Raw genomic sequence first — 26,282 nt, forward strand, 5'->3', positions numbered from 1 at the left:
ATATGAATCGCACATACCGCTTAAGAAATCATCAGAGTATTTTTCTTGTAGTTTATTTTAAAACATGTATCACGTTGCTGCATACTATTTAGCAATTTCTGATGAAGTTACTGGCCAGATGAGCTTTATTTATTTGACCAAGACACTTTTTTCTTTATTTGGCCATGTGGAGAGTGTTAAATTTGGACCTGTCACACGTGGACTCCTTTTTGTTGTTGTTTTTGTCATGTGCCATGTGCTCTGTGTGACCTACTTTAGTTAACTGTCTTAGCGTCTTCAGCTGTGTCTCATTTATTAAGTATTTGCGTTGTATATTTAAGTCCTGTGTGTTTGAGTTCACCTTGGACCCTTCTTTTAATGAAATATGGGAAGAAAGTAGTAAAGATCATTCATCAATCCCATGCGTAGAAGTTTAATATTTTGCATTAAAGATAATTTAATACACCATTTTACTTCTGAAGTAATTAGGGAAGACTGATCAAATAGAAAGTTTGTTTTTGTACACCCCTAAGATGAAGTTCTTATGAGTGCCACTGTGTATTTCCTTTAGCTGGAGACTCAAAATTTCATTTGGAACCAGATTATATGGATTGAATGTATTAAAGTGATTTATATCCAGGCATTCTCGGACAGACGATTGCAATCTTTTGTTTTTTTTTAAAGACTATAACTCATGGCTTTACTATGTCATATTTGGATACCCTTATGCACTGTGACGGTGCATCATTTTCCATTGTTTATTGCGTTTAACTGTAAGTTAAGGTGTTTTTTTTTACTGTGGTAACTGTGGTTTGTGGTAGCCACAATATGACAACTAGATAAATGTTTAAACATCTTTCCTCCAAATAACTAACTGAATGCACCATTGCTCCTAGAATGTTATTTTTAGTCCAATGTTATGAGAGTCCAATTAGTTGTAGATTTTGGTTTAGTCCACAAAGTCTGTACTCAGTGCCAGTCTCTCTTCATGTCTCCTTTTTAAGCCTCAGTGGGAGTCTATTTGATGACAAGTGTGCTTCTGTGCTGTCGTGTTTTATTAGGGCAGAAAAACAAGTTTGATTGAGTGTGCTTCTCCATTAACCATGTAACAAAAACACCCACCTCAATGTTCACAACTTCATTTAGGCCTGTGTGTGTATGAACATACATGGGTGCCTCACTTTTGAACATCAAGATATGACAATTCTCTGTCTCTGTTTCTGCCTGTCTCTCTCTATTATTTCTGAATTTGATCCTTTTTTTTCTACCAGTTTACAACTGCCAATTACTTACACACCAGGGAGTCCTTGAGATAGGAAAATTCCCACAGCAATACAGGGTTTTTGATGTTATCAGTCAGAGCTTACATCTTTGTTGTGAAAAGTCTTCTGTCTCTGCTTTTAACTTGCGTAATCTCTGCCTCTGCTGTGCTCTCCTACACTCTCCAGGAACCAATGATTGCATCCAGTAAAGAGAGAGTAATATCCCTGTATTACCCTGCTTCCTTTCAGCAGATGTTTACATTTTGTGAGAACCCATTTTCAAATTCGCGACTGTATTTTAATAAAAAAAAAATGTAAAAAATTATTATATACATTTGTTAAAATGAATGTATTTTGCATACATTGTGTTCTGAAGATGAACGAAGGTCTTATGGGTGTGCAACAACATCAGGGTGATTAATTAATGAAAGAACTTACATTTTTGGGAGAACTATACCTTTAGTTAGTTAGTTGTGTTTTAAATATGTAGCTCAGTCATGAAACTGTAGGTGGGACAGGCTGACATGTCACTTTTTTAAAAAGAAAAATAAGCAACCCCCTTAGAGTTAAACTTAAGTTGAGTTGTACTGATTTTGAATCTATTCAGCAGATCTCCCATTCTGGCGGTAGCATTTTTAGCTGTAGCTTAGCATAGAACATTGAATCTGGTTAGACCGTAGCATCAAGCTTACAAATGACCAATGATTTTTTATATTTTTCCTATTTAAAATAAAAAAATGCATCATGTACTAAAACCACTGAAAAAATATATCTATATAGCAGTATTGCGCAGTTTGCATCCTTCAGATCTTCACAGAGTCTTTAGTTTTATCATAATATTATTCTCTTTGAAAAGCCAAGCTCCTGGAGGCACGCCGTGGGCGGAGCTAAAGAGTGACGTATACTTGAGTGCCGAACACAGAAATTTGATGCAGTTTTACTTACAGCCTGTGATTCTGAATGACCTGGATGGGATTGCTCCATCTCTTAATGTCAAACGATGTACAAACATAGGGTCAAACTGGACCTTTTTTATAAACACGCTTGAAACTCAGATGCTTCCCTAAAAACAAAATACATCCACAGTTCACTTAATGCTGAGTTCTTTTGGACATGGTTATCTTTCCCTTACAACCAAAACACGACTTTGGGAGACATTCTTCTCAAGAAAGTCCTGTGCATTGCTGTCGAATGAAACACGTTGATGGGTGTGCTTTCACCAAAGCTCTGGGGTGTGTTTCCCAAAAGCAGTTATGGTAATAAAGTCTGTCTTTACTAATAGAGTTTAATGAATGTTATTTGGAAATGCATCCTGGGTTGATATGTATGGGTGCGCGATTCCGGGAGAAATGCCCATACAAGGAATTCCACCTTTTGTGATGTCATAAAGAGCATGAATTCGGAAGGAGTGTATTTGGCATGTGTTTACTTCAGCCATGTTTAGCACGATCCAACTCTTTAACAGTGCAACAGTGCGTATAAAAAAAAATATTTTAAAAAACGTGACAATACATCGAGGTCTTAAGACATGAAAAAATCTGTCTTTGTAAAAAACTGAACAGTATTTAATTCATTTTTTACCACCACTATTTCCAATGGTACTAAGCTTGTTTACAACAGCGGGCGCTCAGTGTATCATGAAGAGCCGCAGGGTTTCACTTGGCTTTGTTTGTGTATGTTTTTTTGACTCTTAAACCCACGAGTCCCATTTACTGCCATGATATGACTGGCAGACTGCAACGGTTTGAGTTAAAACACTTTGTTTTCTGCTGATGAAACAAAGTCACCTGTATCTTGGATGCCCTGGGGGTAAGCAGATGAACATCAAATTTTCATTTTTGGGTGAACTATCCCTTTAAGTGCCTCAAACAACTATCTACTGCTTGTTTTGTATACACCAGGCCATCAATGGACGAGCTGTGCATGGTCCGCAGGAGGAAGTTTAAGAACTTTGTGCCAGGGATGGCTGTCTGAAGTCACAAAAGTTTTGGTGTTTGAGGGAGTAAACAGGAAACATAGTTGAACATCACCACCAATCTTTGCTCAAGAGAGCGGAACAGAATCATGGCAGAAAGGAATGGTGGGTAATTAAAAGCACCCTCAGTGGCCGCAGTCGCTATTACTGTAAATTCCTCAGTGTGCAGCGGCCACAGCATGCGCTGATCCAGTCAGAGTGTTTTCTTCTGGCCGACTGAAACCCATCAGCCCTGCATTAGATGCTCATTTTCAACAATCAGATAACATACAATGCTAAGGCTGTCAAGAATATCTGAATCACTGAAGTGAACCATGCAATATTAATTGAAGCCTGAGGAATACAGAAGCTAATTTCATGGCTGGCATTTTATATATTCTAAACGAGCACAATTTTATAAAGTTTAAACACAAATTTACAGCATGACTACAAAATTTTTTTTTTTTTTTAATGAATAATAATCAAATTCTGCTACAATAAAATAATGACTAATTTAGTATTTCATTATTCTAATGACAATTAGAATTAATCACTTGATGAAAATCAACCCTTGGTGCATAAAGGGTAGTTATCTTCAGTGCTTATAGTTGTATGTTTTTGTACATATCCCGTTTCCAAAATATATAAGATTCAAATTGTAAGTTACATCATACATATTTATAGTTTTTTCTTGTTTATGCAGGCTTCGGGGGAAAAGTAATAGTGCATCTATTGTTTTGAATTTCTCCAGAAAACAACAAGGCTTATCTGGGAGCTGCAGTCCTGCTAGACATGCAACATATTTGGCCCACTGCACTGGAAACTAAATGGAATATTAGCATCTACCGGAAAACAAAATTCCATATCCCTCACGTTTGCCAGAATCAGTTATCTGCAATCAACATTGCAAAGGTAACCGACTGATCCACCCTCGCTGGACTACGTAGTCCATACTTTTACCCTCTGGCACAGCCTAACAAAAATAACCACTGGGAGTATTTACTCTACTGAAGAAGACCATTGATTCCTGGCTTCCTCTGTTACACCCCAAATAGTCCCTGTTAAGGGAGGAAATGCCCTGCAGTGACCCTGTTTTCTTACAGTTAGAGATGTAGTGAAAAGCCATAGCACTGGCAGATGTTATTCCAAAGTAAAAACCGTAATGGAAACGTACTGCGCAACACTGTTATTCAGAAATCTAATACCAAGTTCAGCCGAACCTGCAGAAAACATACCATGCACTTATCAGTACATTGCACCTGGATTATCATATAACATGTTATTTTAATTTTAAATGAAACCTCTTTTACATTTTCTTGTAGTGTCAGATGCTCACACTCATGCTATATTATTTACTTATTCCAAGGAAATGCTGAGATGGATTATAAGTGCTGCACGTTAAGGTCATCATTCGTTAGTCGCGCTTAAATTGAAAATTACTTTACGTATTTTGTGGTGTACTGCGGTCTGTGTAATTAAAAATAATGATAGGAATGTTTGTTGTTGTCAGTAAGTTTTTCATTTCGGCTTTTGCTAAATGTTGAATTAATCAACAACACACTCTCCGTCTCATTTGTTGGATTTTGGTCTTCTCTGGCTGTCGACAGAAAGTATAGATTTTATCAGAGGGGTCACATGGATTAATCTTCAGTGATTGGATTACAAGGAGAGAACAAGGCCCTTAATACGAAGAGAACCAAAAAAACTCTTTAATTGCATTACAGCTGCAGAGAGTCTGCAATTAGCTCGTTGTCTGTGGAGAGCCGGCTTGACTTTTATTGGCTAAGCAAATTTGATGAAAGTTTGTGGTTTTGACCTTTTTGGTGCATTAAGCAAGAACACAGGGCAGACCACAGCAGATAAGATGAATAAGAGTGGGGGAAGAAGAGAGAGCGAAAGACATAAGCAGAAGGAAAGAGGCAGGGAGAAAGCGTTATCAGAGCAGAATATCTTCCTGCATCAGGAGCACTGGGAGAACAGAGTACGGAAATTCAGAACAGGTCATCTCTCTCTATCATCAACGAAGGATACACAGACCGGAATAACTGAGTTTAGGAGGATGGGCGAACCACAAATAAAATAAAATGCAAGATATCCTGCAGCTGAATTCATATAACTTATCCTAAGTTTATATATTCTTACCCTGGGAAACACTACACTAGACATCCTAAAGATCTAGTCTCAGCTAATTAAGTTGCTGTCTAATTTCTTTATTATAATTAATAGAAATTTGTAAACTGCACTGCTGACTGTTCATATTTCCTTTAACCCTCAGCATACTCTTGAATAACCTAAGATAATACTGAAATCACAAGAAAAACATTATTCCATCTATCAGGAATAAAAATGTAATTTAGATTTTTATGCAAAAAATTTTATGCAAGAAGGTCTGATTTCTCTCTTTTTTTGTGTTTTTAAAATATTAAAGACAAACTTTTTTTTCTTTTTTTTTTGCAATTACCACATACATTTTCAATATTATTGCTCCACTGACTCATGCAGTCTCTGTTCATTACAAATTAGTATCAGTCTTGTCTAATGCGTTTTTGAAAATCTCAGTCCTGAAAAGCAATTATACAGTAATCTGTCAGAATCAACTCTCAGCACCTTATTTACACATACAGGGGAAACTGCAGGGGAGAGTTAAAGCTTTGGTGACCCATTAGCTTTGCTTGTTAAGGACACATTTGAGAGGTGGAGAGACCTTTAACCTCCAGGCTTCCCGAAATGTGGCACTTCAAGGGAGTTTATGGTTTGATTCGAGAGTTTTTGCTGAATGCACTCAGCTATTAGTTTGTTCTTTAAGCTTTTTTATGTTTTTCCTGTCTCTTCCAGTCTGCGTCCATCTCTCAGTTGCAGAGGCTTGTCATTTTCTCTCCTTCATTCATTATTTTCTCTCTCAAGATTAGACAAACTGAAGCAGAATAAAGCCTCTAATCTCCTTTCAGGCACTTAATTCCTGCTGTCTCCTGTGCATGTCTGTCTGTCTTTCAGACTAATTGGCGTCATTCCCTTATTTTTTGTCTTTCAGCTATTTTTCTTTACAAGCAAATCATTAAAACCTTTTAATTTCTCGATGCCAGGTCAAGGGTACATGGTTTAATTTGTCCTGTAAGATTACATATTGTGTGCCTGAGAGTCAGAGACAAGAGAGAGAATTGAATCCCTTCAGTCATTCTAGAAACTTCCTAAACCTGCCTAACATAACTGTATGCCCGATTTGGCATAGTGAAATAGAAAAGAAATGAATTAAAACATTTGGTTTGTTTTCTTTTCTTTTAGGTTAAAAATACAGTTTGGTGCAGTTGCTGATATTGAAATTGTTAAAAAGATGAAGTTCTGTTAGCTTATGATAAATATCACTTGTTAATCTATACTTCCCTATCATATGTCTGATATTATAAGATGATATTTTAGTTACAACATGTAATGCATGCAATATAATGATGTGATAAACATTCCTTAGAAGCCTGGTGTATCATATTTGATACTCATGTTTTAACTTTTCTACGAAATGATGTATATATCTATTGACATATTTAATATTTAAATTAGCATATATGCTAAAGGATTAACACATTGTCAGATAAAAAAAAAATCAAGATAAATTTCTAAAAATGGTTTAGTATCCGTACTGTAAATATTCAAAACAGTTCACAGACTCTTTTACACCGTTCAGTGAACATTATGAGTCCCACAATGAATCGGTCAACCCATTAAGCCCTAACTTTCATAGAGTGTACTGAAAGAGAGAAGAGGAGAATCTTCCAGCTTATGAATTACTGTGCTGTGTGACAGAGAGGGGACATGCTCGGCGTCAGTGTAGCTAAGGCTCTGTGTCCATCAGGCAAAGAGACGGATAAACAGAACACACAAAAAGCAGAATGCTATTGAGAGAGACAAAAACAGCACTGTCAGCCTGTGCTCAGCAGAACACACTTTTGTAGTCTAATTATCAATATGACCAAGGGTCAAAATGACGAGCACTGTCACGTTTGTGTGGTAAAAACAAAACCTCTCTATTAAGAACAGACAAAACACTGATTTCTATCTGTGTGTACTGGAAAGGACTTTATTGTTATAGTGTGCATATTTAAACTTTTTTCATATATATTTGTCACTTACAATCAAAAGGACAATTTTGTAGTTGTACACATTATTCTTTAAGCATCACTCAGAAATGCCAGAGCTGCTCCGTTTACATTCATTTGGTTACGTCACCCCCGGTTACACGGAATAATACATTTCTGAATATATCTTTACCGACATCACAAAGAATGATATAACAGTAGACACTTTGCTTAAAATGTTTTACATTCACGTTTTATAAAGAATCTGATACATACAATATTAGATATATAACAAAAGAATATATTTGTATCTCTTTATATGTCGCAATCCACACATGTTGCCAGTGATGATGTTTTCTGCCATTTTTTTTTATTTCAAATGTTTCTACACAAATAAATAAAACACGAACCAACATAACGGGAGCTGATTTTAACATTTCCTTCAAGCGAAAAAGCCACAGCGAACCACAAAATATATGCGTCATCTTGAGATAACCACATAGATTGATCTTGACTAGTTTGAAAACCTAAGAGACCTAATCTGTTATATGTACTCACACACACACAAACACACACACTCCATACAAGGCGTGAAATGCTCAAATGGACCACATGAAAATGGGATTGTACCACAAGAGTTGATTGTATTGTCAGTGTACAGTGTAAATAGTTTCATGTCATGTCAAAAAGTATTCAAACTAAATAAGCTGAACTCCTACCTAATGTATTTGAACATTGCTGTTTTACAAGGTTAGCTGGACTTTCTTGAGTTTAAATTATAATGTTCTATGCCTTTGATCTGATGCTTTTGAATTTGTAAGAAAATCTGGTCACACTTTAGGTCAGGTGGCCATGAATACCATGTTCTCACACCACAAAATAAGTTCAATGTACTTATTGTGTTCACACTGGATTGCAAAACACTTTTGCTGCTACTGAGGTGGGATGCGGGTAAGGACAGGGACAGGTTTGGTGATACGGGTATAGGTTTAAGGGTGGGTTAAGGCGTAATGAATGGGTCAATAATGTAATTATAAATGTAAGTACAAAAATGTATTACAGATGTAATTACATATAGATATTTTGATATAAACATGTATGTATACAATAAGTGCATTGTACCAAATTATTAATTCAAATGTAAGTACATAGTAGTAAACGTCCTTATATCCTTATATAAAGTGGGACCAAAGATCATTGTCTTAGAAGGACAAAAAAGTCTTGTGCAAGAAAGCAAATTTGTCATAACGATAATTGTTGCTCTTTTCCAAGGCCATAAGTAAAACCTAAAATGTTGATCCATTGACTCAAAAAACTAAATATCCCTTTTCCTTAATATTGAACAATAACAAAAGAAAAGCTTTTAAGCTTTTGAAAGCTATGACGGTAAATCTCCCTTGGCATGGAGTTAACTGAAACTCTTTCACCGAGATGCTTTAGTTACTCTCTTCACGAGGATAAGTTACTTAATGATGGTAGGTTTATGGCTAGATAAGGCACTGACACAATGTATGTCTGCTTTGTGAAGTGTGTCAAAAAGGGAAAAGATGTGCTTAAAAAATGCTTGGTGGACCCTTGATGTAAGCCAGCTGTTGCTAAACCAAACCATTCTTGGGAAACAAGGTAAAATGTGAGAAACTCACAGCTGCGCCCGAACATATACTGTAGCAATGACTCAAAACGCTCCAAACCTGTTATATGGCATGAAAGATTTCCTGGAATATCAAGGGGGTTTCCATTTCTCACTGTGTTATCTAAACCTCTGCAACCAGCATTATGAAATAGGGTTTTAGATAACCCGTAACACCCACATACACATACACACACGCAACTTCCCAGCCATACAGGATAATATAGCTTGTTTTTCTGTATATATAGAGCGTTTACATTTTCACAAACAATGACATGTAACCATCACAACTAAAACCAGGACAAAAATCTATAAAAAGAAAAACCTGGAAAATACCTGGAAAAAGTGGAAAATACCTGCTTTTACCTCTAAATTAAAGTATTTTAAGGTCTTTTGGGAGTTCGAACAAAAACCTAAAGGTATAATTTAAAAAAGAAGTACTGGTGCAACATTTATTTTGCCCTACAATATAAAAAAGTCTAGTCAACCACTGAACACGAATGGAGTAGATTAGATAGTATAGTGTGTGGTTGGGAAACATACAAAGCCATTGCTTCATTCTGTCCTTTTCTCAGGGGACACTTTTCAAATGGTAAGAGACCTTTGCAGAAACCTTTTTCTTTCTCACACACCATAACTTCTCCAGCATTCAAGTAGCATTTGAGAGGACACTCCCACTTGACCCCTTCATCAGATGGATAACCAATGTCTGAGCTGGAAAACACAAGACCAAATGTACAACAGAAAAACTGTGAGGAAGTTTCATGAAATTATCTTCAAATAAATATATACATAAACTGTAGTTGTAATGGTAGCTTTTGCATTGTCTTACCGTGAACTGCCTGACATTACCCTCCGTCACCATGTGATATTCATGTTCTGGAGTGATGCAGTAAGCTGTCCTCTGCAATGAAGGGTATTTAAAACAAAAAGTGAACTAGCAGAAATAAACGCACAGTAATAATGAGCCAAAACTTTAAACAAAAGGTTTGGAAACAGATGGCAATGTGGCATTTTATTCTGCATATGTTTGATGATCTTTGAAGCCATTTAAGATAGCATGCTGCTTGTGGAAAATATGAGTATGTAAGTACTGAGCCAGATGTCAGTAGCATGTTTGTGGCTTTGGGAAGTGACGCATTTAGAAATGAAAACATATCTCAGTTTTAGGACCACACAAAGTCATGAAGCAGATTGAAGTCATGGACAGATTTACTAAGGGTGTGATGATACAGAAACAAGAAATCTGCTTCAAGTTCATTGTGCTGGAGTGAAAATTAAAGGGTCTATGAATATAACACGTAATATATTCTTATATAATTAATGATATTTTATATATGTTTTTTTACATATATATTTTTTATTGTAGAACTAGACCTAAATAATTTAAATATAAACATATATTTTAAACACAAAATAAATACAAATTAAGATTTCATGTAGCCTAATTGCTACCTATAGTTTAGAGCAGAGGTTGAGGTAGATCTGTACAATGAAAGTGTTATACTTAGTAACTTACAATGTTTTTATTAAAATCACAGTCAGTCGTATTAAAAATATTTTATGGCATGGCACCCATATTTGATACTTAAGTATGACAGAACTTTATGCGGTTCATAGATTGCACTATAACTTTATAGTTAATATAAATAAAACATAAAAATAAATAAAACATAAATCTAAATCTACCTACGCAATCCCAACTATATCATACAAGTTGAGCAGTTCTTTTTGTTCCTGAATTGCCAATTGTCTCTGTTTTTGACTATAAATGTACCGATTGTGGGTGTGTGTATCTATAGCATTAAATTATATTTTGGGGGGACATATAGTATTAGTATTATAGTATTTGCTGCTAGCTGTATGTAAAACCAAGACGTAAAATGTGTGTTTATTAACCTCTTTGAAGGTGCCTGGCACAGTAAGGATTTTGTAGACAGCGTAGACTGGTACAAACAGCATGGAGGACAAAGCTATGGACCAACCCACCATATTTGACCAGGAAGGGAAAATATAGTCATCGTAATGCAGGTTGCCAGAGGTAACAATGCTGGCGATTACTACAAACTACAAAAAAAGAACAGTCAGGAAGTACAGAAACAAAGGAGTAATTCATTATTCTGTACAAAAGAACCAGATTTGTCTGTGTTTACAAATATTGTCTTATAAAGCATGTTATTTTTACGGGTTGAAACTATTCAGTCATATTAGCTGTGTTCAGACACTCTGACAAAACGGATTTAACATGAAATCGAACAGGGTTCAGAGGAAGACATATATTTAAGAGAGAAATGACATCCGGTGTTATTTTTCTCTTACCAGTAAGAACGCTGGACTGACGAATTTCCAGCAGAGCCTCCAGTAGATCCCTGGTTTAAAGCCCGTCATGCGTTCAATGTCCTCACTAAATCTATCCACGCCTAAGAGTCAGACGCACAAAAAAATTAACAGCATCTGGACATCATTTCAAGATAAAAGCACTCAAGAGCTTTCTAAAGTGAATTGTGGACTCTTTGTACTGTACTTTTAGAAAGAACTGACGCTATATAAAGTAGATATGAGACATTTTTGATCTGAGGAAGCGATGTAATGGAATGCAGCACTGATAATCTTTAACTATTTGTTTATGTATGCTTTTTGGACGAGGCAGTGATACTTCATGTTCAAGAATTAGCCATGGATCTTGCATGAGTAATTGCGAGACTTACGAGTAATAAAGAATATCAAAGACAATGGGCACTGTCATACATTCAGCAAAATGTGGCAATAGGTGCGATGCAATTGTAAGTGCTCTTTAGATGATGTGCTCAGATTGTTAAAAAAGTCCTAATGTTTTGAAATGTACGCGATGCAAAGAAAACACAGTAGGACTATAATAAATGAGCTCTCTCATTGCAGTAACTAATATTGCATATGCTTTGGAATGATCAAGTCAAGCGGGCCAGTAAAGTTGTTCCACAAGAAACTCATCCAACATCTTTATGGACCTTGCATTCCTTGTGTACTGTGACACAACCATGGTTGAAGAGAAAAGTGCCTTCCCCAAACTTGTTCCACAATGTTGGAAGCGTAGCCTTATCCAAAATGTCTCTGTATGTTGAAGAATTAAGTTTTTCCTTCAGTGGAAAAAAGGGGCCTAGGTGAAACACTGAAGAACAGCCGTATATCATTATCCCTTCTCCACCCCCGGTGTCAAAAGAATTCACATTCATTACTCAGGTAGAAGTATAGATACTAGGGTTTAAAAAGGACTTTTGTCTTTTTAACAGTTTTTTAAGTAAAATATATAAAAATATATAAAATACTTCTGTCTACTGTAGCTTAATTTGCTGTGGTTGAAGAGAAAGCATCGTTAGGGTAGAAATAACTTAGTAGTGCAGAAGTAACGAATGACCCCAACACTGGCTATGTCCTTGCTGGAGTGTGACATGATTTGTGCCATGTGCAGGTGCGATGTATAGACAAAAATCAAAGAGTTTACTAGTACTGTCGGTGCATACAATTCAGTCATGTATGTTGTTTATTTCTGCTCACCATAGAACCAAGCTACTCCAATGGCCTCAATCAGCACCCCAAATAGAATAGAAGTCCCTGCAGCATACTTGTCCAACAGAGTCACAACATAGATCCCTCCCTGTCATGACCAAGATATAATCAAGTCAAAATGCTGCTGAATAAAGGACATAGCATGTAACTTGACAAGAAAAAATGTATCAACAAAAGTCTTTTCCTTTTGTCACACTGCTAAAAAAACGGACCCAACGTACTTACATTTGTGATGCACAGAAGAGCCAATAGGAATGTTCCAAACGCTACAATAAATGTAAATAATTTTCTATTCCTCTTCAGGATTTTGAAGTCATCTGATAGCCCAGTGATCACTGCCTCCATGCCACCCATCTAAAGAGGACAATTATAATAATTAATTTATTAGTATTAGATATATTTACGTTATCAATTATTAATAATTAAATTGTTTTGTCAATAAAATGCAGTGAAATGAAGAAATCCAGACAATCACAAGATTACTTTATACTCACAGCGCTGTCAATTCCAAGAGTCAGAAGCATAATGAAAAAGACAATCGCAAAGAATGTGGCTCCAGGTAGAGTTGAGATCGCTTCTGGATAGATAACAAATACCAGTCCAGGTCCTACACACAGACATAAACAATCACTACACAGATCAGCACTGTACGATTTCAGATGTCACACTCTGGTTCAACAAAGAGAATACAACACAAAAACAATTGTTCACAATGTAAAACACAAAGAGGTTGAGTAATGACTCTGTAGTAGTCACAGACCATCAATGGCCACATCGTTTATGTTGACCTTATGCAGCTCAGCCATATACCCCAGTACTGAGAAGATGGCAAACCCTGAGAAGAAACTGGTTACGCAGTTTATTGTGCTGGTCAGAATAGCATCCCTGCAACAAAGCACAAGATAACAGTTTACATTATACGAGAAGTCTCAAAACTGCTCAGCAGAATTAATGACATGAACACTTTAAACCCACAGTGAGTCGATGCCAAAGCTGTGGCTTATCCTATTGCGGATAAGCTTTGAGTTATCAAGTCTCATTTAGATGGTTCCTGTGCAGAGGAACTGTGTACCGTGGAAGTTTAGCAGTTTTTTTTTAAGCTTGTTCCCTTGTTCCCACAATGTTTGCCAGTTTCAGTGACTAGACATTACAAAAGCCCAATTCATAAACTTTATACAAAGAGTGGATCCAAGAAGAAAGAATACAACAATTCATGATTTTAATCATTTCAAAGTGTGTCCTAGGGTGGGACCATAGTGTAATCTGTGAAGAATTGCATAAATCTGAGCAGCCATCTGCTTGCAACATATTGTCATGGCGGCCAAAAGCTGAAGATCAGAAAAATGCCACTGAATGTTATGTACTAACATTTTTAAACATATATCATGTGAACATGAACATTTCAACCAGACATTTTGATTGGTTTTCTTTATTTTCCGTTAGAAGCAAAATCACATATTTTGACACGACTATAGATTTTAGGTCTTAGTAAGACATCTGTGCCCTGGAGAGCAAAAACCTGTTGGACCAGTGGGGTTCCAAGTTTAGACGTCAACATATTGTGATGTGAAATCAATAGTGCTTACTGTAAGTCATTAACATGCTTTAGATGTGCACATTGACAAAGCATCAAAAGAAGCTTGCTTGTTTGAATATTAATCACAGTCCAACAAAAGTCGACATTGACTTTTAAGTGAATATGAATCAGGTTGACTTTTGCCTCTTCATATCTTTAAAACACTTCATACGTAAAGGATATCACCTCATCCAAGCCTTTTGTAACTTTGCACAACTTTAAAATGGACAGCCATATTTACAACGCCGTTCTTCGTTCTTTCATTCAGTACCTGACAATTTCACCCCACTTCAAATAGTCAATCAACCTCTGTGGTTACTTAAACATTTACAGTTGTATCATTATGATGAGGTTAAATGTTTAGCACAACTGAATGCATTGAAACATGTCCATCTACAGCGTCACAAGTCTAGTTGACAAGAATATTGTACTATAAACTGGCTTCTATTTTGTCTTTTTGGATCCAAAAAGCCCACAAGGTGACTGCCACCTGCTGGTCTCACTAACAACTCTTCCTAACATTTGATCTCTGGAAATAACATGCTGGTTTTCTCAAGAGAACTTTAACCCATTAGCAAGCAAAGTCCTTGCTTTACAGTGTTAAGTGAACTGGACTGGCTTTGGGCAAACAGATCAGGTAAAAATCCTTATAAGCCTTCTGGTAAGATATTGCTCACATTGGAACCTGTCTGATGAAACATCATAATATAATTCTGAACAATTATATGCAGACAAATGCAGACAGTTAACCAATTATAGTATGTCACTTCTTAGACACTTCAAGACCTGACAAACACTGATTCAAGATATTCAATCGTCGAAACCAAGCGTTACTGCTGACAAATGCCAACAGATACTGACAGATGTAACACGCTGATCTGAAAAAAACAGACAAACCTCTTTGTTGCTGTTTGTCTGCATCTGCGAATAGAGTATCAAAGGTCATACCTGTAACAGTTATTTTCAAATTTATTGTAGCTTGCGAAGGCAATGAGGACTCCAAACCCAGCTCCTAGAGAATAGAAAATCTGAGTCGCTGCGTCAATCCATACCTGCAGCAAACAAAAATGAGTGACAATCCATCTGTATAAAAGAGAAGTATGTATTTGTGACCTTTTTTTAAGATCTAAGACATACAGTTTATTTCTGGAATAGCTCATAAAATAGGTTGAACTTACTTGAGGATTATTGAGCTTCTTTAGGTCAATGTGAAGATATGCCCTAATTCCATTTATTGCACCAGGGAGAGTGATGCCTCGAATCAGCAACACCAACAGCACTATGTAGGGCATAGTAGCTGTAACATACACCACCTAAACACACACACACAAATAAAGATTGGTAACTTTTTGCCCAGTGCCTTTGATGTAAAGTGTATACTTGATCATTGGATTCATCATTAACGGAAGAACGTTTTTGCACCTTTCCAGAGGACTTGACTCCCTTCCAAAGACTGAAGTACAGGATGAAGACAACCACAACAAGGCAGATGGCGAGCTCCCAGCGAGGAAGACCCAGGTCATTGATGCCTTTACTCTCATGCATGTGCAGCACCCCGCGCCTGGAGGAGCGGAAATGTTAAGTGAGATTAAACAATTACATCAGTGCATTTTGTTTATCGTCACACTGTCTAAATAGAGAAAAAGAATTGTTGTGTTGTGTTGTCTGCCTTTTTTAAAGGCTCTCCAATAGTGAAGGAAGTGGGCATAGTCTTTGGAGTGTTTTCATCAATGAATCTCCAACAAATAAAACACATCTCATTATAATGTGCTCTATTAGTCATGCTTTAAGAGAATGGTGTAAAAATATTTATCTGCACACAAAAACTGTTTTGAATGTATACTCTACAGGTCTATTGGCACCAGGGACAGCCTCTATGCATGCATGTGGGGAGCCTCACTGAGATGTCAACCACTGAAATTTTAGTTAGAGGGAGTATGTAGGCATTGCCTTGTCATTTGACGTCACTGCTCCTATAATACTTGGAAAAGGGGTTATGTATCAAAATAAGTCTTAAGTCAAAGTATGATAAAGCCTTGCCCTGATAACTGAAAATCCTATAAAGAATCTACAACTCTGTCTAGGGAACTGTATCATGTTTTTATAGCACATTCTTACACCCTTTCATGTGCTTTATATGTTATGCTTACACTTACTCTCATTTTACGACTGTTTCCACTAGTCTGTCCACTTGAGCTAATGTTTATTATAGCCTAACTCTAACCTAATCTTCACACAAACTGTGAAGAAAAAGCATGTCAAATAGTAAGGACAATAGTGAGGGTGCAAAATATCAAAGAAGACTTCTTCAAAAACTGGGGAAAAATGTGGAATTCTGAATCTAGTGAGTAATGTAGAGTATTTAAATATATATTAACATAGTCACAAGGAACACAGAAACAAAAAAATAAATAAGATGCTTAAACAATACAACTGTGCAAAGACAAGATCTGACAAACAACACTGGAAAAACAAGGACTTACGGTATATAAGGGATAATTAAGTAACAGGTAAGAACAATCAGGGCAAAACAAGAGGTAACAGGAAACCAGATATAACTTCAAACTAAGAGTCCACATAACAAAAACATTACAGCTAGTACAGCCAAACTTTTCAGTCTCAATACTCAATGTGTCACACGCAGTGCTACGTCAATCGCTTCACAAGATTTGCCAGATAGTAAATTACCCATAACCCCAGGTTCTTGCTCCCCAAGAGGGAAGACCTATGTTTCCAACATTTTAATGGCTGCATAAATAAAAAAGGGTTGAATAATGGTTAAGACCAAAGGTTTCTCAACCAGCCAATGATGAATATTATTGCTGGTTTCTAGCAAAATATCTGGATACACCCCATGAAAAGAGTCTCTGTAGAATGTGATCTAAATGATTCCTGTGCTGCACCTCCCAGTGAGGTTCAAAGCGGAGAAACAGTACAGGCCATTGTTCTTATATTATAAACAAACCCCTATAGCACTGCCAGAACATTGCTGTAGTCTTTCCTTTCGAAAAAGGTATCTGCTCTGTTTGAATACACTTTATGAGTTTATGAGCCGTCGTCATGAAAGCAGATTCTCTTTTAACTTTAAAAACAGTGTTAAAAACCAAGAATATTAACTTTAGGACGCTCAAATTCTCAAAAAACTGATTAATCTCCCATATCAGAATAATTCATATTTCTGTGTAAAACTGTGTTAAACTGATGATGTTGACATTAAATCAGCATCATTAAAGAACTGAATGTGGTTTTGCGACATTCCATAGTTAAAAAAAAAAAAAAAAAAAGACTTTAAACCTAGAGAGAGCTTTGAGAATTGCTCAACTTTTCATCAAACAAATAATTTGGTCATGCACTGGGAATAAAGGGAATAAACATGAGTATGACGTCTACAGAAAACATGGATGGTGAAGCCACTGTGGCTGAGTTAATGAAGAGAAGAAAAGCCAGACAAACCCTCAGGGCTCTAGAGACACGGGAGACAGTCCAATCCCGTCATCACTGCCAATAACATCATGCTGGGACCTGTCGACCCGCCTGTCCTGATACAACTTGACCTTTAATCCTCTCATTGTGACATTTCAGTTGGCCCTTTAACATACCTATACCCTAATTCAGATCTCTTGGTCTACATCAGTCATGGCAATAACTATTATTGCAAATAGCTCACTCACATTTGATTATTTAAAATTTGTTGAAAATGTACTCACCATCTGGCCATCTGATGTAAAAGAGTTTCTTCATGGTAATAGGTTTGTAAAAACTTTAAGTTACACAACTGGTCACTGCAGTGTATGGGATCCACTGCAGTGAATGGGAATGGGAATGAGAATTCAAACAGCTGATTAAAAGCATCACATTAATCTGCCCTGTTGTCCTCACATTAAAATCCACCAGAGCACTTGTTTGGTGCTCTGAGAGCTTGATCTGTGTGAATTTCTCCCCTGATTCATATGAGACAACATGAGAGGAAGCAATATTATGATAATATTATGTAATGAGTTGTATTAGACTGGAGTTGTTTGGAGTTGTTTCACTGCAGAGGACCCATTGGTGAGCAAGTAATGTCATGCTTTCTCCAAATCTGTTCAGACTAACAAATGAACTCATTGAGTACATTTTGCTTGCGATTGGACTATTTCTTTAAAGTCATTCTATAACACTACGACAAAAGGAACTGTGGCAATATGTAGTCCAAAAGCACGCAAACAGAAACAAACGCGCCAGAATAATCTTCCTAACTTCTAAAGCAGACATAACCATCATTCTGTGGCAGCAGATCTTGAGCTTGAGCTCAGTCTCGGTGGCAGCGGTTAGGTCAGGACAGATGTGAGCACAGCCTCCTCTAATTGAATAATTGCATTAGATTGGCGAGTATCTTGGCAAGCGTTCCATCCAGAGCTCTTCATTCATTTGATGTCCCGTTCTTGCCAAGCTAAATCCAAACACCTATGATTTCAACATATCCTCAGCAATGTACACTGAGCCAGAAATCGGCCACAGAAGAGAACTCTGATGGCATGTGGGGTCTCATCACAGCTTGCTTAACTCTGGAGCAAATTATATTTGTTTTCATAACAGGCAACAGAATGTCCTAAAATGTGTTTGTGAAACTGCACATTCGTTGTGGTTATGGACCCCTCTGGCTGACACGAGTTCAGCGCTGTTTATACTTTTTTTTGTAATTTCCTTCCTTTTATTTTTGTAATTATTAAAAACAAACAAGCACTGCAAATAAATAGCATTTGCAAGACTTATAACCTTCATATCACATTTTTTAAAACTATTTACTGAAACGCAAGTACTTGGTGCTTTTAATAAATCATGAAATAAAAAATGAAATCAATCAAACAAGCACATTGAACCTATATACTATGGGTTCACCATGCTTGTTTGATTTATAGTTTTTTTTACTTTTAACCCCGGTTTAACAAACAAGGCTTAAGCCTAGTCCCACACTAAAATGCAAATACAAATAACATTTATTCTAATAAATTCTATAATAAATTCTAAATAAAAAAATTCTAATAAAAGTAAATTCTAGCAATCAATTTATGTTTGTATAAATTAAAGTTTGAACTTATAAATATTATTTACTGTTACTATTGTTTGTTATGTGTACAAGGATTCTTTAAGTAAATATCAAATTTATGATCCCGTTTTTTCCCATCATGCATGAATCATTTAAAAAAATCAAATTTTCACAGTCTTTGAGTTGTATTTACATTGTTTTATGTATGCTTTTTATGTATGCTTTAATGTTTTGTGTCTGGAGTTCATTTTCTACTTAAAATGACCCATTAATACTCAAACACTATTCACTGATTTTTACTGTCATTGTGTACGGTGTACAAGTATTGAGGTCTCTGTGTTCAATTGGATAATAATTACATTGAGCGGACATGTTATCTTAAAAGAGTAATAAGCCGTCTACTCACCTACTTACATCTTTGCAAGTGAACCACATGCTTTAATAGCATGCTTTTTCCCAGTGATACATTTATAAACTGTGATTGCAAGAAATGTACTCGACTACACTTATTGTTTTTTTTTTATTTTGGTGAATCAGAGTTCATTTCCATGATAAGCATTACTTAAATAAAATTTGCAAACAATAAAACTTACTGGGAGGCTTTTACTTGGCAATTTTTGTGAATTTACTAGCCTTTTCTGAGTGAGAATTGTTTTTTCAGTGCACTGGCTAGTTGCATAAACTGCTAAGACTAGTCTTAAAAATGTAGTATTTTATTTACTTAAAGACTGTAAGTCAATTTAAAAAATGGCAGCCCAATTTGAACCAATAAAATAAGATTAATTACCTCTTGGCTAGTTGGTCAAACTTAACCGAGTGACTATCTTTATGCATCTGGTCCCAGGCCTTAATGGTTATTATTTAAAGACACAATAAGCATGATCAAGACCTTTGTCATTTTTTCCCTCAAAATCCACTATTTCTGTCTTCATGACATCAGTCCTGTGTTAAATCTGAGACCGTGCATGATGTAACAAGATTTCAGTAATGACGGAATAATTAGATTTAGGACACCTGCTGTGTAAAACAATACAACGGAGCAGTAACGGTTCATTATTCTCAACAAACAGTGATCGACTCGAACATGTCAAGATTGACAGAGACAGCGTAGTCAAAGGATATGTGGGTGGCACACAAGCTGATGAAATTTGCTTTGTTGAGCTTGTCATATTTTGCTTTTGTCTGGTTGTCGGCTGTTTTAGAAAGATGTGTGGCATGAAGGGTTTGTGTAAGACCAATGAACTTGACTGGCTTCTGGATTGACAGCTGCTGGTTCAACACCTCTTTCTGTGATTGGTTTTTAGCTCTCCCCATCATTTCAGCTATTCCGAGCAACACGCACTGCTTAATCTAATATTCAGTGTACGGCACACCTGCTGAGCATGTGAGTCTGCTGTATGTGTGACAGTAATGAATATTCTCTAGTGCCCTGTGTGCTGTCCCATGATGGCAGGATTACCGGTGGACGAAAACTATTATAATAGAGCGGCATGAGGGGGGAAAAGCGGAGGAAATGACAGCTTTCCACATCCCCTCACACACAGAAGACAGCTGGGGAAATGACACTTCAAAGCATTGCTGGGTGGGAAAGCAGTCCAAAAGAGGGTAAGAGCACAGGAGAGGGAGAAAGTGAGAGAAACAGCCAAACAGACAGTGAGAACAAGACGAGCAGAGGGTGTAAGGAGCGGTAGATCACCAAGAAAGACAGAAAAAGGGGAGAAACTAATGAGTTGAGGGTTGGACTAATTAAAATGTATCATATCTGGATATATAGGAGATAAACATCTACATTCTACACTGATGCTAGACTCGTTTAGTCATATACAAACATGCATAAGATTTGAGCTATAAAAAAGACACGGAAACACTCACTAGAATCTAATGACGGGTCTCAATGATTTGGCCTGGTTGTAAACAAATCATCAAGTGCTGAAGAGTCTTCATTGTTCTACACATTCTTCTGGTTTCCCCTGATATGATGAGCCAAATATTTTACGGGAAAGGACTGCTTTTCTTTGAAGTGCAAGCAGCTGCCATTTTTTCAGTATACATTAAGAGTTTTTGCGTTTCACTGATCCTGGCCTAATTTTGAGCACTTTTAAGCAGAATTGTTCACATCTGATCAGCTAATCATTGTGTCTGTGTTGTAATGCAGAGCAGCAACCGGTACAATATACCAGGATAGATGGAGTAGTTGCAGAAAAATTATACTTCTGTCAATCTTTATCTCATGTTGTTCCAAATCTATATGTTTTACTTACCTCTGTGGAACACAAAAGAAGATGTTTTAAAAAAACCTAAAACAGTTTGGTGACCGTTGATCATTTTTAACCTAAAACAATGAATAAAATAACTCAGAATGTCTTATGTTGCACAGTAGAAGGGACATCATAAAGGTTTGGAATAACATGAGGGTGAGTACAAATCTTTAGGTGTACTTAAAAATAAAGGACTGTCCCTTATACATATGCATCTAATGTCTGGGAGCATTACATACAACATGCACATACTGTGAACTAAAACTGCAGCTTTAAATTATACGAGAAATGATAACAAATATTTCTTCAGCAAGATAATTATGATAACCGATAGAACGGCTGGACATCAACCTGTCTTCTAATACTAAACTATCACTGACACATCTGACTGATTAAGCCTCCCTCATAGCTGACTCCCATTCAACTAGTAATGATTAACTACAGTAAAACCCAAAACCTCCAACACAGCCTGAAAGGGGCACAGACACAGCCACGATCTTTTCCTGTCTCGTCTGAAAGAAATCATATCTTTAAGAATGTTTTCATGATCTCACACAGGAATGAGAGAAAGAATGTATGAAAAACAAAATAGCTAAATGATAAATCCAATAGGCGCCATATCAGCAAGACTCAATAGGAAGCGACAAGCAACTGGTACAACACGACAAACTGGAACAATGTCGAAAACTTCACAGACATTGTGAAGCATGAGGAAACATCTGACAAGTTAAACAGCTGTATCTTTCATAGCTGATTTTTTTAAAGTGGAAGTGTTTCATGTACTTTTTTTAATGGGTTTGGAAAACATATGAAACAAAATACAGTAAAAGTGTTTGTTTAATAAACAGGATATTCATATATACCTGACTGCAGTTGATTAAATATAAAGTCTATTAGCTGTCTGCCTGAATTCTTTTAACTGGCACTGATTATTATGTCACACTTTGCATTTCCAGACTTTTTTATGATGCGTGTAGATTTCAAGTAGAACTGTAAAGCCACAGAGCCAGAAGAAAAATGAATTTAGAACTTACTCGTAGAACTCTGCGGCCGGTGTGAACCTGCACTTGGCGTAGGAGGTTTTGTTCCCCAAGAAGGTGCCATTGATGTGTTGTGGTTCTGTGCAGTTGGGGCTGTTCCAGGGGTTATTACACTTTAGCCAGGGCAGCTCACTTGTCAATGAGGCAAATAAGTAGTACAATGACCAAGCTATGATGACGTTGTAGTAAAAGCCCACATACAATGCTATGATGATCACAGTGTAGCCAACGCCTGAGGAGGAAAGTCACAAATATTTTGTTATTGTATGGGAAAAAGTTTTGCATTATCAGTTTCAGACCTCTCTTTGCATCAGTATAAGGTTGAAAATGTGTCTGTTGTCTTTAAAGTTATACCCTACCCCTGCCCCAAAGAACATATTTGTTGTTTTTAGTTAACCATGTCTGCATTTATTGGGTCAGTGTGAAAATGAAACACACACATGTCAATGTTGGAACATTTGTTTTGGGGATCGGTCTGCAGTGATCTAATTAAATTAATTGAAATATGTAAACAGTTCATCTGAGAATCTTTTATGTCTACAAAATGTTTAGCATACCTTTGAATACAGGGCAGATTTTCCAAACCGTAGCTGCTCCCTCTCTGTTATACTGACCCAAGGCAAGTTCCATGTAAAACAGGGGCATCCCAGCAATGAACAGGAACAGAACGTATGGGATCAAAAAGGCACCTGGGGGGACACATTATAGAATTTTACATTTGATAGCTGATAGATATCTACAGATGACCTAAGGCAGAAGGCTGAACAACAGGCATTTGTCACTGTATCTATTTACATAGTGAATAGTAAATCAACAGTGGAGTTTGAGGCAGTTTGATGTAATCATAGTTCTGACTTTGCATTATAATGTATTCACATATGGAAAATTTTTCATGTTTTAATCAGTACGGAGGTGAACAGTTAAATGAAATTAAAATATCATGTTACCTTCTCTTTAACTTTATGAACCTTTAAACTTTAAGTACGTTTTCAAAATCAAAAATCATGATTTCTGCTATATTTGTCTTTGCTTATGAAATGTAATTACTATAATTTTAGTATCGTAATTGATAGACAAAAGGAAAGTAGTTTATTTTATTAAATATACAGTAGGCCACTGATTAGTGTAATGCATTTTAGTGATAGTGATTTTTTCCTCCACAAATAAGTTAGTCTGTTTCAGGTTTCAGTCATAAATTTTTAACAGAAGTATAATATATATACCTCTGTGTGTGTGTGTGTGTGTGTGTGTGTGTGTGTGTGTGTGTATATATATATATATATATATATATATATATATATATATATATATATATATACACAAATATTTTTCAAACTCAGAAATTCATACTTTTTCCTTCATACATTGGTAGCTGACATATCAATGCAGATATACGTTTTTCAATTGTTATTTGTGTGATGTAGTTTTTTTTGTTTTTTTTTTTTTACATTTTTGCTGTCACACCATAGGAAACTGTCCTTATGCTTTTATCAGCAATAAAGAATAGATTCAACTCAAAGAAACACTGCATGTTTTTGTGATACAAAGTATATGCACTTTCATATGCAATTCACTTTCACAGGCAATAACAGCGTTGGTAAGATTGCGAGCTCACAAATGACCACATAACAATTAGCCCACATTTTCTTCAGCAGAGTTAGTAATGCAAAAACACTGCCCCTCAGAGTAAACGGAAAACCCGATCTTACCTCCTCCATTTTTGTAACACAGGTAGGGGAACCTCCACACGTTGGCCAGGTCCACAGCGAAGCCTATTACAGAGAGCAGAAAGTCCATTTTCTTGCCCCAGGTCTCCCTGGTCACATCCTCAGAGGAGCCGGGAGTGCATCCGCGGTAGCTCGGAGAAGCCACGACAGAGGAGTTCGTGTACTGGACCCCGTTCTGCTCCTTCACCAGGATCAGCTCCACTTCCTTTTTCTCCCCGTTAAACTGTTTTAACGGGGCCACCGAGGACAGTTTGTGCTCAGGCAGGACTTGGATGTTCATCTTTGCGCCCTGGCGCTCTCGTGGCCCCGAGGATGTGGAGCAAGTGAGGTGAGTGCCGCTCGCACTGACGATGATGATGCTGATGATGCTGCTGCTGAGGATGATGATGATGATGATGATGATGATGATGAATAGGAAACGCTACGGCAGTTGCTCTCCCGTCGAGGTAGATTTTTGCCCAGCTTTTATCAACTGAAAGAGAGGAGACACAAAAGTTTACTGTTACCGTGAGACATTAAAGCTTCCCGTGCACCATGCTGTTAACCAAACGAACGCGCAAAACGATTTACAATGAATGCGCGAAAGCGGTCTGTAACGGCTAACGAGGGAGAGAAAACTTTACGATGACAATAACTCGGCATTTTCCGCTGGACGCAACATACTTCGTGGAGTAACTGTATGTGTCTGCAAGAAAGTGTCGCTTTTCGAGTCTGTAATATTTAAAGATGACTCTGTACTTGTTAGCATGAGGGGGTCCCTCCATGATCCGTCCCTTCTGCTTGATCCAGAAAATGAGAGACTGCTGCTTCTCATGAAGTTTTACTCTCCCCTCCCTTCCAGCTGGAGGCTATAAATTTAAACCAACATCCAGTTTCCCCACACGTGATATTTTCTATATGATCATCATAATCATCCTCCTCCTCATCCTCCTCGTCTTCTTAATGTTTTTTGAAGAGTCCTCTCCACCCCGAATGTCACAGTCATCTTCAAACACGCTGTGCGCCACCGCTGGACTTAAAAAATTAAGCACCTTACTTCTTTTTTTTTTTTTTTTTTTTTGGTTACATCAACAATATAGTTTTGTCTAAATAATTTCGTAATAAGCCAAAAAACAACCAAATAAAAGAGCGCAGTATAACTGAATTGTCAGTAAAACAACGTAAATTGTGGAGTGGATTATGAATAGACTACAATAGAATAATAGGACGGTTGTTCAAAGGTCTTTAATAATGTTCTTAAAATTACATCGCAAAATAAGTTATTTTTTACGTGCAACCTTTCCGCTCTTGAACGTTGTTTGTCTAAAGTAACATTCCCATAGCCTAATGTTTGCAAAATATCAAAATTCTCTTAAATTGCCTATTATACCTATAATGTTTGCATAAATGACAAAAAATGCTTGTAAACGTTAAGGGATAATTATGAAAAAAATTTAGGAACGTAATGGGAACGTTAGCCAAACGTTTCTTAGAATATACATTTTGTTAATTGTGCATTTTGTTGTGATTTGTTGGTGATACGTGCACAGCGCTTGTGGACGAGACGCTGAAATAAACAGAAGCATAAAGTTCAGAGTCGGTCAAACGGTCAAAAGCGGCTTTTAAATAGCTGGGAAGTGCCAATATCAAATGTCACAGTGCTGTTGCATCATGTGCAACTTGGAAATGCCTCAAAATCAAGCAGCATGTGCGATGTTCCATTCATAGCCGGGTCTGCCTTTAGATGTGTTTGTAAAATGGTAAAAATCCTCTCTCAAAGGCATGTTTAGAAAAGCAATTAAAAAGACATGCAGTGGAACACAGAAACTGGCCCATATGTTTTGTTAACATCTGTCCAAGACTGCTCTGAATAGAAAGTGCTTTAAGTGGTTACCTTACTTGTTTATGCCTATAAGTTAAATTCTTGTAATCTTGTGATCTTTACAAAATCATTGTGCAATGTGAAGTAAACATACATCTTCCAGTATATCATACATCTGGCCATATATGACCTTAACATGTTGGGCCCCCATGTGGCCATGTGCTCCATGTAAAATAAATCAGTCCAATGGATCATCATATTATTCAGGTGTGCATGATTTTAAACATATGTTAAAAAATACTGGGGGCAGCACTTCCCAAATCCCTTTCTGAATTCACACCCTGTGTAACTTATCATGAAGACATAAACATAATATAGTTATGTTTGATCGATCTCCCATCCCTACAACG

General features: G+C 36.8%; 1 protein-coding gene and 1 long non-coding RNA gene across 3 annotated transcripts; one reads left to right on the forward strand and one right to left on the reverse strand.

Annotated features, from left to right (window-relative positions):
* Positions 1-1,875: 1,875 nt before the first annotated feature.
* LOC122348322 lies at positions 1,876-15,576 on the forward strand. Its single transcript, XR_006251308.1, has 3 exons — positions 1,876-3,321; positions 3,947-4,107; positions 15,448-15,576. It is a non-coding gene; the product is annotated as an uncharacterized LOC122348322 (long non-coding RNA).
* slc6a2 (solute carrier family 6 member 2) lies at positions 7,240-25,055 on the reverse strand. Of its 2 annotated transcripts, none has more exons than XM_043243660.1 (15): positions 24,810-25,055; positions 24,054-24,543; positions 22,902-23,033; positions 22,339-22,576; positions 15,440-15,578; positions 15,196-15,330; positions 14,966-15,069; positions 13,202-13,326; positions 12,936-13,048; positions 12,667-12,795; positions 12,430-12,529; positions 11,215-11,315; positions 10,795-10,962; positions 9,728-9,799; positions 7,240-9,609 (listed from the first exon to the last, which is right to left on the reverse strand). In XM_043243660.1, exons 2-15 carry the CDS (start codon positions 24,349-24,351, stop codon positions 9,586-9,588), a joined length of 1,878 nt encoding a protein of 625 aa, XP_043099595.1. In that variant the 5' UTR covers positions 24,352-24,543; positions 24,810-25,055; the 3' UTR covers positions 7,240-9,585. The 2 variants fall into 2 exon arrangements, with proteins under 2 accessions (XP_043099595.1, XP_043099596.1); XM_043243661.1 differs by having other exon boundaries at positions 24,735-25,055.
* Between the last annotated feature and the right edge of the window lie 1,227 nt (positions 25,056-26,282).

Source organism: Puntigrus tetrazona, chromosome 7, assembly GCF_018831695.1.
Source record: "Puntigrus tetrazona isolate hp1 chromosome 7, ASM1883169v1, whole genome shotgun sequence".
In the NCBI taxonomy this organism is placed as follows: domain Eukaryota; kingdom Metazoa; phylum Chordata; class Actinopteri; order Cypriniformes; family Cyprinidae; genus Puntigrus; species Puntigrus tetrazona.

Coding starts and splice junctions, on each gene's coding strand:
- slc6a2 (XM_043243660.1), bottom strand. CDS start 24,351: ATGAACATCCAAGTCCTGCCTGAGCACAAACTGTCCTCGGTGGCCCCG. Junction 22,577..22,901: donor AATCTGCCCTGTATTCAAAG/GTATGCTAAACA, acceptor TTTCCTCCTCAG/GCGTTGGCTACACTGTGATC. Junction 9,610..9,727: donor GTAATGTCAGGCAGTTCACG/GTAAGACAATGC, acceptor TGTGTTTTCCAG/CTCAGACATTGGTTATCCAT.